This window comes from Haliaeetus albicilla, chromosome 13, assembly GCF_947461875.1.
Source record: "Haliaeetus albicilla chromosome 13, bHalAlb1.1, whole genome shotgun sequence".
NCBI lineage: Eukaryota > Metazoa > Chordata > Aves > Accipitriformes > Accipitridae > Haliaeetus > Haliaeetus albicilla.
In genome coordinates, this window is record NC_091495.1 from 6,750,255 (window position 1) to 6,763,737 (window position 13,483).

General features: G+C 49.8%; 1 protein-coding gene across 5 annotated transcripts in view; it reads right to left on the minus strand.

Moving 5' to 3' along the window:
* Positions 1–532: 532 nt before the first annotated feature.
* The window catches only part of STUM (stum, mechanosensory transduction mediator homolog), a 47,888-nt gene continuing 34,937 nt past the window's right edge, over positions 533–13,483 (minus strand). For 2 of the 5 annotated variants that reach the window (XM_069800027.1, XM_069800025.1), the window contains exons 3-4: positions 5,697–6,709; positions 533–1,479 (exon numbers count right to left, since the gene is read on the minus strand). In XM_069800027.1, the coding sequence (XP_069656128.1) occupies positions 6,675–6,709 (35 nt within the window). In that variant the 3' untranslated portion in view covers positions 533–1,479; positions 5,697–6,674. Of the gene's footprint in view, positions 1,480–5,696; positions 6,710–8,784; positions 9,552–13,483 lie in introns of those variants that run through there. The other 3 variants (XM_069800024.1, XM_069800026.1, XM_069800023.1) reach the window with 2 other exon arrangements.

The following is a 13,483-nucleotide window of genomic DNA, read 5'->3' on the forward strand; positions in this document are numbered from 1 at the left end:
GTGGGATTCACTGTAACTAACCCTGGTTCAGCTGGTGGCACTGTCACCTGAGGTTTTACAGCATGCTGGTCCCACGGGATGATGGAACTGCCGAGTGCCAGTTTGGAAAATAAATTGCAGTGCTGCCTGAAAGTGCATTATGTGTGTGAGCATGAAGAGAAGTCAGCTAGAAATTACGGGGGGGGTTGTCATGCCATGGTTAACAAGCGCGTGGGAGAAGGCATTGCTTTTGACTGGGAGGAATATCAGATCTAGCCAAGCTTATAGCTCTTGTGTCTGGGCTTTAAATCTCAATGAACTCCTGGTGGCCTCTTGTAGAGGATGCAGTTTGGTTGAACAGTAATAAAACACACTCTGGCTGGAGTATATGCATGTATGTGAACTGCAGGGTCATCCCAAAACAAGTAGGAGGCAAGGCAAGGGTGGAATAAAACTGCCCCCTGAAGAAGAATGAGACCGTGACTCCGGTTTCTTGTCCATGGAGCTCAGCACAATACCCACTGTGTCATGGCGAGATTACGACAAGGGGCGATTTCCAGCAGAACGGAAAGATCTTTAATAAAATGTGTGACAGTCAATGCACGTAGGGAGGAACATGCAGTTTTGTGTCTCGAAGCACAGGATGCGGCACAGATGGAGGCACCTCGCATGTCTAACACTCCCTACAACACGGCTGAGTGCCGGAGCCATTTTGGGCACAAAGCCCCACTGACCTTCCCGGCTGTGATCGCCGGGCACGTGTGCCACGGCTGAGAGCGATGCCAACCCCCTTGGCAAGCAGGGTCAGGTGGGCAAAGGGCCGGGAGGGTGGGGGCCATCTGCCATAGCACCTTTTCCATGGTAAGTGCGGATTTGGCAACACCAATGAACTTAGGAAAAAAAAAAAAGTTAACATGCTCTGCATTGAAATGGTTGGGCTGACCCAGGATGAAATTGGCTTACGACTGGCCACAAATTTCAAAAAAGACATTTAGTTTGGTTCCTACCTGGAATTGTTTCTCCACTGAGTAGTAAATCAGCTGTTCAGCCCGGCTGGGTCCAAGTACCAAGGAACTATTTCATTAAAGCCCTTTTTTTGAGAAACCTGGTTTTCACAATCAGGAAAAAGCAGCAGAAAATACCGTGTCGCCGGCGGATGGGGGTGAAGCAACTGCATTTATTCTTTGTTACCCACTACCACTCTTTAGCTGTAAAACTTGCATCTAAAACACCTATATTTATAAAGCAGATGATGATATCGGGATAGCCCGGTGCCATGCGCCTTCGACCAGGTCAAGCGTTCGCTGGCTGCGACCTCAAGCTGCACCGGCAAGGAGGCGGGGGTCGGTTTGCAGCGGCGGTGCAGTACGGTACGGCACGGCTCCCGCAAGCGGGGGGCAAGTTACCCAGCCCCAGTGTTGGTGGGCGTCCTGGAGGAGGTGGCCTCCCTCTGTGGCACTCCAGAAAGAGGTGTAAATGCGCTGGGTGATTTATTTGGCCCTAAAGAGAAAGACAAGCATTGCTGATGGAGGGGGGAAGCTCCAAATTAGCACTCATACCTGTGTCTTTGCTGCGTGGGTCTTCCTACCGGTGTGTGAATTTTGGGCACTGTGCACATACCTCCAGCTTGCTGCCAGCTTCCCCACTGCCAGATCCCCAGGAGCCCCTCGAGGGGATGGGCTCTGCCTGGTCTGTCCCTGGCACAAAGCTCTGGTCTCTTACGAGACGAGGAAAAACAAGTCGTGGGGGCAAGGTGTGGTATTAAAGAGGGGACTGAGCAGACCCCCCCTTGTGACCACTAAGGCTTGAAATCCCATCAGCTCGGCCTCTGAGCTCATTGCAGCACGTGTCTCCCCACTACTTGCCACAGGGAGACCTGAAACCAGGCTCAGGGTCTTGCCACTGTCCGAGAGCATGCTGCTGTTCCCACCTGGGCTGGGGGGAGCTCGGAGGTGTTGGTTTTAATCAGGACTATTGGAAAAAGCAGAGGTTTTTATCATTGTTATCCCTGCAGTGGGGCAGCTTTGGGGAAAATGCAATTTGGTGCTTGCTCCCCGGTAGCAAGGTGAATCGATACAGTTGCTCCTGTCCCAAAGCAGAGAGTGGGAATTTGTCTGGTGCTAATTAAAATCAATTAAGCAAATCCCCACAACAGGCAGAAATAAGGCCTTTTGTCCTGGCTGCCCATTTGACAGATTTCAGAGCCTCTGAAGTGATGTGCTGGCTGTTTTCTTGGCTTCAGCAATTTGATAGAAAGGTCAAAAATAAAAATTTTTATAGAGCAAAACCTGAAAGTAAATTATAAATCCCGTACTTCTCCTGCACAGTGCTGCCAGTGCCAAGCTCCCTCATGTAATAAATGCAACCAGCACACAGACTTTACAGAAGCGATGCTCTCTGGAGACCCGCAGCAGCCCCAGGGAGGGCAGCATTTCCATTCAGGCCCTTCCCCAACTCATTCAGTTCTCCCATCCTCACTAGAGCACAGGGACAGACAGCACCAAACGTGGCCTGAAAGGCCAGCAAAACCCTGGTGATGCTGGTGAGGAGCCAATCTTGCCATTTTTTGTTCCTGGGGGAGCTTTTGTACAGGTGTGGGATCTCTGGGATGGGGCATCTGCTGCTGGTCTGGCATCCGATGCCACAGGAGACAGGATTTCTGGCAGCTTAATGCCCATTGAAAATGTCAGCTTGTTTAACCCTCCCCAGACTGAGACTTCCTGTGCTGCCTGTCCACTAAATGTTTAAATCCATCTTCTAAAAGTGAATCCATCTTCTCAGGCACCAGAACAAGTTGTTCTTAAGCCACGCTTGGCTGTTCCTGTTTCACAGCTTCTGCACCCAAAGGTTTTGCCTGGTTTCTTTTCAATACCTCTACCTCTGGCCTCGTGAAACCTGTTAGCCGTGTCTGCAGAGGCTCCCGCACTTCCATCCCAAGACCACGACACAACTAACTCAATGCTCAGGCAGCGTTTGGAGTTTGCACTTGAACCAGCCATTCTGTTTTGGCAAATGTGAGGGGTAACCGTTGCTCTTGGTCACCACGCTTGCTGCAGCTGAGCTAGCAAGTTGTTTGGGTAGCTTGATGACTAGTTATAAAGCTCAAAAAAGAGTTCCCACCAATCATAGCAGCAGGTTGTGAAGCTGTTTTCCAGCTGTGCTGCTGATTTCGTCTTTGCTCAGGGTTAGGATCCTATCTACCCAGGTGGGAAATGAAGGAGCAGAGCTTCTCTGTCTCGCAGTAAATGCTGAAGCTCAATTCTGTAACACCCGTACAGTCCTGCAAGCCACAGGGCTGCAGATGCTACAGTACAGGTCACTGAGAGGCCACCCTCTTAACTGCTGCTTTTGGTAGAATGGTCAAAGAGAGTTGAAAATGTTGAACATCACGAGCAGAAATCCTTTTGGTGATTGCTGTGGCAACAGTTACCTTGAGGAGTTCACCCCTTGGCTTTAATGCAGATGTCAGATGGCTCTTGTGTTTCATCTTTCCGCCACTGACCCACTAGGAGTTGATTTTTTCAAAATGCTGCTGTCTTGCAAGCCTCTGCTCGGCAAAGCAGATGCCTCACTGTGGCGCAGCGCTGTGGCAGGATAACTGTGCTGCTTTTCTGCTTGAGCACTTCCAGCCCTGGGTTAACAAGAAGCACCAACTGGTGCTTGTCTTCTAAAGAAACCCACTTCACTGCTGTCTGTGTTGTGTGGCTTGTGTCTCTTTAAAAGTTGATGCTTTTTTCACCTATCTTCCTCTAAAATTACAAATGAGAAGCTTTCCTGTCTGCACCATGTTACGGATCTTTGCTTTCTGTGGAGCAGCCCAAAAAGCTGAGCTCAGCACCCCCATTTGGATACAGGGTAGGTGCCAAATACCTGTTTCTGTCTGGCCAGCATAGCAGTATGAGCCACTGCTTGGGGTGCGAGGCAAGAGGAATGCAGCCTGAGATATTCCTGTGGTTCTGCCATGGGTTTGCTTTGGAGTCTGGTAATTTAACCTTACTGCATACTGCTGTTTCTCAGCTGTACAACAGGGATAGCGATGTCTATCATCTGCAGATGCAGGGCGTTACTGTTAATATTTGGCCAGGAGCTGTGAAATATTGCTTTAAACTTAACCTGAAGGGTCTTCCACAAATCCATTTCATGTTGATTTCTTTCCTCTCCTCTTGCTAACCATGTGCCAAAGAGCCAGTTTAAACATGTCTCCTGTAGACTATAGGCACTGCAGGACATGCGTTCAGTGGGGCTTGTGCAGTTTTGCAGGCGTTTAGCTGAGCGTGCTGGCTCAGGCACGCCATCCTCAAACATCAGGTAGCACTTGCACATGTACAAAGGGAATGGGTGCAAAATACACTGCCCTTGATGAAGTCTGGCTTGGTAAAATATACAATGAGTTGTTTGTGTTACAAATTTGCATCCTGATTATATGGGTTCCAATTGCTCTCTGATTAAGGCTGTTGAGATCAGAGGAAGTGCTCAAGCCAGCGGTCTCCTGGCTCACAGTGAAGGCTGGTGCTCCCGAGGCTCCTGACTCTCTGCCCCTTTCTCTGGTTCTGGCAGCCCAAAGCTTTTTGTGGCACGCACAGTTGTCAAAGGGTGGGGTGAAGAAAGTTTGTCGTCAGTTCTGATGCCTGCGCTGGATAAATGTGCATGGTTTGGATGGGTCCTGTCCCACCACGAGTTAGCTGGGACTGTGGATTATGCTTTATTCTTAGCCCTGGAAAAGGATTTCCTGAGCTGGGAGAGCAGCGAGGTATTGGTGCCTGCTTTCCACAGGCTGTGGGCTCACAGCGAAGCGTGGGCATTGGGCAGGTAGGAAACTTTCTGGGAGAAAATGTCCTGCATTAAAGCCAGTGGGTCTCCAGCCATCAGGAGAGCACCTGGGGCTATGGGGAGGCTAAGCCATGTTTCCTGCTGGTGTAAACACTAAAGGAGTTTCCTACCCCACCAGCTCCCTGGGGGGATCACCAAGAAGTGCCCCGTCCAGTGCAGGGCTCTCCCCCACCCCTGGTGGGCAGCTGTCCTGCTCAGTGTACCCCTGCGATGCCTCTGAGGGTTAAACACACGGTGCATGGACAACAGCCTGGTGGTCTGCACTTTCTGCCTGCAGGTGATCAGGCCAGGAGACACACGTGCTCAGGGGCACTTGCTGCTGTTTGACATCTCAGCTCTCGGGTATTTTAACTGACAGGCTCTGCTCTGCACGGAAAATGAAAACCTGCCTTAAAAGCAAACCATCGTGCTAGGAGAGGCCAGGAGCTTGTAGGGCAGCGAGGTTCGCTGCCGTCCCCTTGCCCACCACTTGCCTCTGCAGGAGTGATGGGCTGGAAGCAGGTCTTGGCTCTGCCACGCTTGGGTGGCTCCCAGTTTTGGCAGCGGGTTTGTGTGAAGCTCCTGTCCCTAGGAGGACCCTCCCTGGCCAAGAGCAGCAGCCTAGTTTTGTCTTCTTTCAGCAGGGCTCCTCCTGTCACCTTTTTGGAGTGGAAAAGCAGCCAGGTGTTGCCACCAGGTCCCCCCGGCTGATCTCCTCTCACTCTGCTGAAACACCAGCCAGGATTGGAGGGGTCACTCCGCCTGGATGCCCAGTTTAGCTCTGCACATCGTGTGTTCAAACCATGAAAACGCAGCCCTACCCCATTTGGTTATAGGCCTCCCAACCATGACTGCTACCGAGCTCCTGGTTAGCACCAGGTCGTGATACTTGAGCTTTGGGCACTTACCCTGGGGAAGCGGAGCGGGGACACTGCTTCAGCCAGGAGCACACGCCGCGCTGTAAGGGGATCCATTTCCAAAGCACGGAGACACTGCCAGCAAGTCCCTTTCAGGGGAGGGGAGGAAAAGTCTCTTTTTTTTTTGGCTCCCCCAGTATTGTTTTACACTAGAAGCCTTTGGCAGCACGGGGCTGCACCCACCACCCTAGAGGCAAGGCTCTGTGGGGCACCAGTCTCTTGCTAAATAAAGTCTCCTGAGGGGCCAGCAGGAGGTCTGGTCTTCACATGGTGTCAGTGGATGGAAGCAGGGGACAGCCCCAGTCAGTTCAGCAGTACAATACAATTTACAGCAAGCACGTTTCTCAAGACATCTGCAAGGACAGAGCTTCATTGAGCATCATATATACGCAGACAGTAGAGGAGGCTGGGCTGAGTCCTCCACTACCACGAAGCAGTCAAGGATGGACTCTCGGGGTGGGGAGAAAGTACCACTGGTTTGCTTTTACATACTGTACATATATCTATTAATAGCTCCTTGGCATTTGATGTTTGCCGCCGGTTTCCTTTAACAGTGAGCGTAAAAAGGAGGCAAAATGTCTTCAGCTACTTCCTCCTGGGAGGAGAGAGAAAGCAGCATCTCCTGCTCCCCCGGCTCAGCTGCCTGCCCAGGTGCCACTTTCGCCAGGGGTGTCTCCTCCTCCTGCCACCTTCCTCCTCCTCATCGGCCGCCCACCATGTGCTGGCCGGGGCCAGTCCTAACCCACGCCGTGCTCGCCCCATCTCCGCTGCTCAATAGGATCAGTGCAAGTCTCCGTCGGCTGCTCTGCACCTCCGCTCCGCTGGACGGGCAGATGAACCGGGTTCAGACAGAAGGAAACAAAAGAAAAGTAAGAAGAAGAAAGACAAAGGGTAATGAAAAGGTCCGTGGCCCACAGCTGCCAAAGGGAATCTCTCGCCGTGTTTCTCTGACCATACTTGTCCCAGCCACTACAGCTGCTGTGGGATCCCCTGTTCCTTGTAGCCTGTGAGGAGGGAGGGGAAGGGAACATGATTAGTGTTAATTCCTAACGAGGACCCTCGGCGAGGCTCAAGCGAGCCGTGAGCCTGGTTTACTGGGAATGGCAAACCATGTGGGAGAATAGGGGGGGAATGCCAGGCTGCCCTGGGGCAGGCTCAGCCCAGCAAGCCGCCCTGCCTTGCTTTAGCCAACACCTGCCCGGTGCAGCCACGGTCCTGGGCATGGCGATGCGGCTGCTGGCGGCCCTGCTTGACGAGGTTATAAAGGCACAGCAGGTACTGGTGGCCACCAATTCCAGTACAGCCCAATAACCTAAAACCTTTACAGAGCGTGTTTTTTGTATGCCCTTATATACTGCTCCAGAGACACAGCTCTTCCCAAGCGCTGACCTGGCAGCTTGCTGGCCGTGCATCCGACGCACTCTCATCTCTACTTGCGATCTACATCTGAATCTCGTCCTTCCAGAGGACTGCCAGGTAGGAGGAGGCTGGTTTCCTCTATCCACCTTTTAGTTCCGTGCTGGCCTTTGCTAACAGCTCTCCAGCAACAACCGATTTGCGCTGCGGTTTGCAGAGTTGAACAAACGTGTCTTGGAGGAGAAGGGGGACGCCTTTAATCACAGGCTGGCATGTCAGAGTTCAAACACAGACCTCGGGATGCCTCTGTGGGCCCTTTCCCTGACTATATTCTCACTGCCTTGTTATGCACTTGCTTTGCTCCAGCCCAGCAGAATTACAGGTGCTTTTGTCGGGGCACAGCAGCCGTCCAGTGGGACTGGAGAAAATGGAGCTTTCCAGCAGCAAAACCGATTGCACTGGGAAACTGCCTCGATCCCTCCTCCTCCACCCCTTCTCCTCTTTCCCCAGCCATGGGGTCTAATGCACATCCCGGCCAAGGCAGCAAAGCCCTTGGGGGTCTCTGTGTTGGCTCATGCTTGGCCCCAGCGGACACCAGGGCCCCGCTGCGTTGCGGCCACATGGATGCTGCAAGGGCTAAAGCAGCCTGTCCCGCTGCTCGTCACAGCTTCTCCAGGGCCTGGGGCCTCACTTTGTTTCCTATCCTGTATGTAGTGGTTGAAGGGAGGCTGCAAATCCCATAGAGGGCTCCGTCCCCCAGGGGGCTAGGGCAGGAAAGGGCAATAGGAGAGCACCCGCTGCTCTTGTGCTGACACAGGATAATGAGAAAAATATTGGGGGTTTTTAACACTTTCCTAGGTGGTTGCAATGACTGCACCAGAAGCTTTACCTGCTTTCTTTTTAAGAGAAGCGGGGTTTGTTATTATGATAGTATCAATGCAAAAGATCTCCTTTTTAAAGAAGCAAACAAACTGTCCTTACCTGAGCTGCCTGTGATAATGAAGATCTTTCAACTAGAAACCTTCTAAAAAAATCTGGAGGTTTTTTTATTTTGCTTAAATAATGTAAGTAGCTTGTCATTTTTATGTTTTTGAATTTCAAATGAGTCTGGAATTTCACATCTCAGAAGAATGCTTAACTCATCAAACACTTTTCCATTGACGCTTTTTAATATTTATTTCCAACTCTTATGTCAGGCTTTTGTAAGTCCTTTAAAAAAAGCTGAACACAAAATACCAGTAGGTGCCACAAGCCCTACCTTTAAGGGACTTCTTGCTGAACTAAGAATTGGCTCTGGCAAATAAATTTTGCTATACTCTGGAAAATCCATGCATGCCCCCAGCCTTGGCAGCCTGGGTCTCCTGCTGCTAAATGAGCACAAGGAATAGAGGAGATTAACGACACTTATCAGCACTGCACTGCATTGCTGCCCATCATGTGCAGCTGAACAGAAAGACTCTCGCCTTTTTCAAACAGCTTTTTCTAGGAGAAAAAATGATGTTTTCTTATACATTTATGTGCTAAGTGTGAGTTGGCTCTGAAGGCAAGATGAGCTGGTTGGAAACCTGTAGTATGGGCTTGTCTACAGTATCGGTTTAGTTTGTTTAGGGAGCACAGTAAAAAAACCCAAAACAAAACAACCAACCACATGGACCAAAGAGTTGGGGCATGCCATGAATCCTTAGCTAAAGTAAGCAAGCTAGGTTATGCTTACAGTAACTTGTAAGGTATACTAGAAATCCTTTCAGTCCTGCTGTGAGTTTTGAAGCTGGCTAGAAGACAGTTACAGTGGCCTAGCCTGTATCTCTCTTTATGTGACCAAAGTAAGCCAGAAGATGACCTGTCCTATGCTAAACTTATTTATTAAACTACTTCAGACTTGTTAAATAGTTTATATATGAAAATAGTTATTGTATTTCTTGCATAGGAATAGCTATTCTGTATGAAGTAGCTTTATGTTAGTACATCTGCAATACAGTTAAGGTGCAGTTCTGTAAAGCAGACAGCTCTGGGATCAAGATTAAGTTGGTCTGAGTATCTGCGCACAAAATCAGATTTAATCAAGTTTGCTTGAAATTGCACTTCTTCTGTAAACCATTGCAAGTAAGATTCAGGCAAAAATAAACCAATCTGTGCACTGGCTGTCTTACTGGGACTGGGTTCACGCTGAGGGTGGCCTCAGGATGCTCTTGAGGCTGAAATGGGCTCGAGGGTGCCCTTGGGGCAGCCCAAGAGGCATTTCAAGGTTGGGTGGAGAACATGTCCCCACGGCTGAGTGGCCACAGGACAGACAGAGAGACAGGTGGACACAGGCACGTACAGGCACATGGCTGGACTTGGGCTGGGAACAGGCAGCACTGACCAAAGCGAATCCCAAATGGTTTGCCCCAGCTGAGCGCTCACTGCTCTCCATGGGGAGCTGCCACGGCGGGGGAGGAGGAGGAGGAGGAGGAGGAAGAGGAAGAACGGAAACAGACTTACCTTGTGAAACTTTGATGGTGAACAAATGGAGGCAAAGGAACATGAAAGAAAGAGAGAGGGAGAAATGTAACTGTAGACAATATATCCGAAACACATGGAGAACCAGAAAAGAACAAATAAATTGGGGCTGCAGAGTAAACGGAGAACAGCTGCTCTACCATCAGACATTCACACCAGGGCTAAACATTATTTAAAATCCTTGTACTTGAAGTGGATCATTTTATTTGGGGCTCTTGTTTAAAGATGATAGGGGAATCCTCACGTGCTTTCCAGCTCACCTGCCCTGAGCCGGACAGGCTGGATGAACTAACACCTCTGAGCGATGCTCCCACAAACACTTTCCTCTGTGACATTGCTATTTCACACGTTTGACCAAAGGGGAACTGCTGAAGGAAATCAGCAAACAAGACCTCACAGCGTACCGGATGGCACGTGGCATGCCATTCAAGGTCCAAGACCTGGGAAAACTACACCTGACGGCTTTTTGTCAGTTTTGCTGCTGAGTTTGCTTGTGCCCAGAGATAACTCACAATGGCAGCATGCCTCAGCCCGGCTGGGTGCTGCAGACCGTGGTGGTATTTAACACTCCTACAATATTTTAAGAACTTACCCTAACGCAGCATTTGGTAGAAAACTGCAAAAAAGGGTATTTTAACTACTTTCCTCAGGCATAGTTTGGGGGATGGCTCTATTTAGATTAAAAAAAACCCCAAAACATAATAGGTCTAAGCCAGCAATATGTCCTCAGAATTTCCTTCATATAATGAAGGGTTACCAGCTGTTTTGGGATGTTGCTCTCTTCCAAGTCTCAAGAGCTTTCTGCTCCCTTTCCTTCCCAGGGCAGCTGCGTTACCTGCCCTAGCAGGGACCTTGCAGAGAATAGAGGCTCAGTGATGCTTTCCAAAGTCCCTCGGAGCCCGAGCATACAGTAACCATGCAATCATCTGCTGCTGCTTCTGGCAAGGTCTGAGCACTGTAATTAGCAAAGGAGCGACAAGTGGACAGCACGATTACAGGTAATTTCTTACTCCTGGCTGGAAATCAGTCCCTGAGAGTCAGCTGCGCACTGCAGAAGCAGGGGTTGCAGCAGGAGTCCCCGTTCTGTGACACCACAAGCGATGGCACCTTTGCTCATTCATAGGCACAGCCATGCAAGTCGTTAATTCAGGGGCCAGAAGCTGAGCAAGGGCTTCCTTCAGAACCCAGGCTTGACTTCTTGGCTGCGTTCATTAGAGACAAAACAATGCCTGGACAAACAGTCCCTGACTTCTGTCCCCTACGCCACCTCAGTGTGACATTACTATATTGATTTCTATGGTATTTCTGTCAAGAAATGGCATAAACCTTTTATAACGAGCTCTGAGCAGCTAGGGAGTTCCTGGAAAGGCCGTTCCCCTGCGTTCATTCTGCACAATGCAGCTAATGAAGACGTGTGCTGCGTGGGCTGGGGACAAGGTGTGCCTTTAGCAGAGGGAAACTTGCCCAGAAAGCCTTAGGAGGCTTATTTTCCAGTTGGCCTTGGCCAGCTAATTAGCTCTCTTTTGCCTCAGCTCCATGCCTCGTCCCCACAGCTGTGACAAGGGGTTCGAGGAGAGCACGGTGCGGCAGTGCTGCCCAGCCACACTAAGGGCAGGTGGATATTTGCAGTGGCAAGGGGAGAGTCCAGTTTGGGTTGGTTTTGGGTTTTTTTTGCAAAAGAATTAAGTGCTTCCTTTTAGTCTACCTTTGCCTTCAGGCAGCAGGTAAAGCAAAGGACGGTTTCCAAAGCCATATGGCTGCTTAAAGAAGATATCTGTGGCATTTAATGGGGCCAGCTGGCAATTCATTTAAATTAGCAGAGAAAATGCCCCATGCCATTGTGCTGCCAAAAGTAATTAAGTGTGACAGCAAAACTGCATTCAATTAATCCTCCTTCTGGGATATATGCTGCTAAAGGGCACCTTACAGGAGATGAGAGCTGGACGGGACCCCCTGAGGTCAGTCAGTCTCTTGCTGTGTCCCACCTTGTTCCTTACAGACATGGGTCTACTCGCTCTCGGGGTCTTCCAGTGACAGAGAGGGCAGATCCTGCCATGCCACCTCTTCAGCATTTTGACCTTACTGGAGGGAAAATGTCTCCTGATTTCCACACAGATCTTTCCTGCTGTTATTTAAGCCTGTCTTAGGCTAAATAGCCTGCTGAACTTCTTCATTGCCTGCTGTCTCACAGTCCCCTGGACTCTCTCCAGGTTGTCCACATGAAGTACACCCTCCAAAGCTGGACACAAGCCTCGCCGCAGCTTTACGTGTGCCGAGAAAGGCGAGGGCACCAGTTAATGACCTACAGGCTCTGCTCCTACCTGCCTGGGCAGTGTTTGTTCCCTCCACGGCAATATACTCCTGTGCAGCTTGTGACTCACTGCAGCCACCACATCCTTCTCCGAAAAACAAGTTGTTCCCTAGCGTGTATTTAAGCAGTTGATTAATCCTTCCTTAGTGTCTTGGACTTGTCTCCACTGAGTAGCATTTATTCTTTTCAGACCATTTCTTCGATTTGCTTGAATCTGCACGCTGCCCTCACTATGCCTGCCATCCTTGCAGCCGCCGGTGGTGCGGGGCTGGTAAGACCCTTCTCCTGTCCATCATCAAGCTATGAATGAAAATACCGAACAGAGCTGGATTCAGGAAGGACCTTTCAACACACCTCTCCTTATATCTTTCCGGTTCAGGAAAATGCATTTAGAGAACAGTTCTCAAGTGCATTTTCACCCAGGCCACGTCTCCCTGGCTTGCTGGTAGGAACGCTGGGCGAGACAGTGTCGGCGCCTGAAAGTCAGGAGGGACGGCTGACCGCCGCTGCCACTCACAAAATGAATCCCTCTGCCGCAGAAGGGAATCAAGCCAGTCTGACATAACTCGCTCTGGAGAAACCCAGGTTGACTTTGTTTCTTTTTATTTTCTAAATACATGCAAGTCACTTGTTTGATTACTTCTTCCAGGAATCGAAGTATACCTGACCAGCCTATAATTCTTCTCCTTTTCCCTTCATTAAAGACAGTATGACATCAGCCCAAAGCTCTCCCTTCGGAGCAGCCTCCCCCTTTTAATGGCTGAGAATTAGCAGTAGAAGATGAAAAACTGCGACGAGCCTCCCTAACTCCCACCCAGCTCCCTACCAGCTAATAGAGAGACCGGCCCTGATCCAGGGAGCGAGGCACTCGCCCCTCAGGGAAAGCCAGAGCGGTGTCCCCAAGTCCCAGCTGCTTCCCACCCTTCTCCTCGCTGCTAGCCCCCATCAGGTTCAACACCACCCGCTGTGCCCTGCCTCTAGCCCATCGAAATCGTATGGCACCCTCACAGGGACGGGTGGAATTGGCCATGTGGAATTGGCCATTTCAAGGTGAGGAAGACTAGAAGTGAGCAGTAATTTCATATTTTTTTAACTGTTTCCCACCCACACACAGATTCAAGTCGCAACGGTGTACAATTTCTGTCCAGTGCATCAAATTGTTTGTATGCAAACAAAACCCAACCAAAGCAAACTGTTTCTTGGCAGTGTTTTTAAATTAAATGTCTTGTATTTGAAACATTGTTTCCTTTTGAAGTTTGGTTTTTGGTTTGGTTTTTTTTACATGAAAACAAAACATGAAAAAACAAACCATTTTGGGACTGACAGGGCTGTTTTATCCAGCTGGGAGCAATTGATCACTTCTGTTCTTTGTTTTGATTGAAAAATGAGTTTGTTCTTTTATTCTGCATGAACCAAGGGCTGCTTTATTTAGCCATTATTTTCTCTGCATGGTAAGTAAACTTAAAACCCAGCAATTTAATGAGACAGCAAGAAACTGCCACGGGCTGCAACTTGTCAGATGATATATAGCTGGTTAACATAAGACACGTTGACTCTTCTTATCCTTCCCTATGCCACCAGAGGGGCCGGGATGAAATGCTGTTGCTGGGGT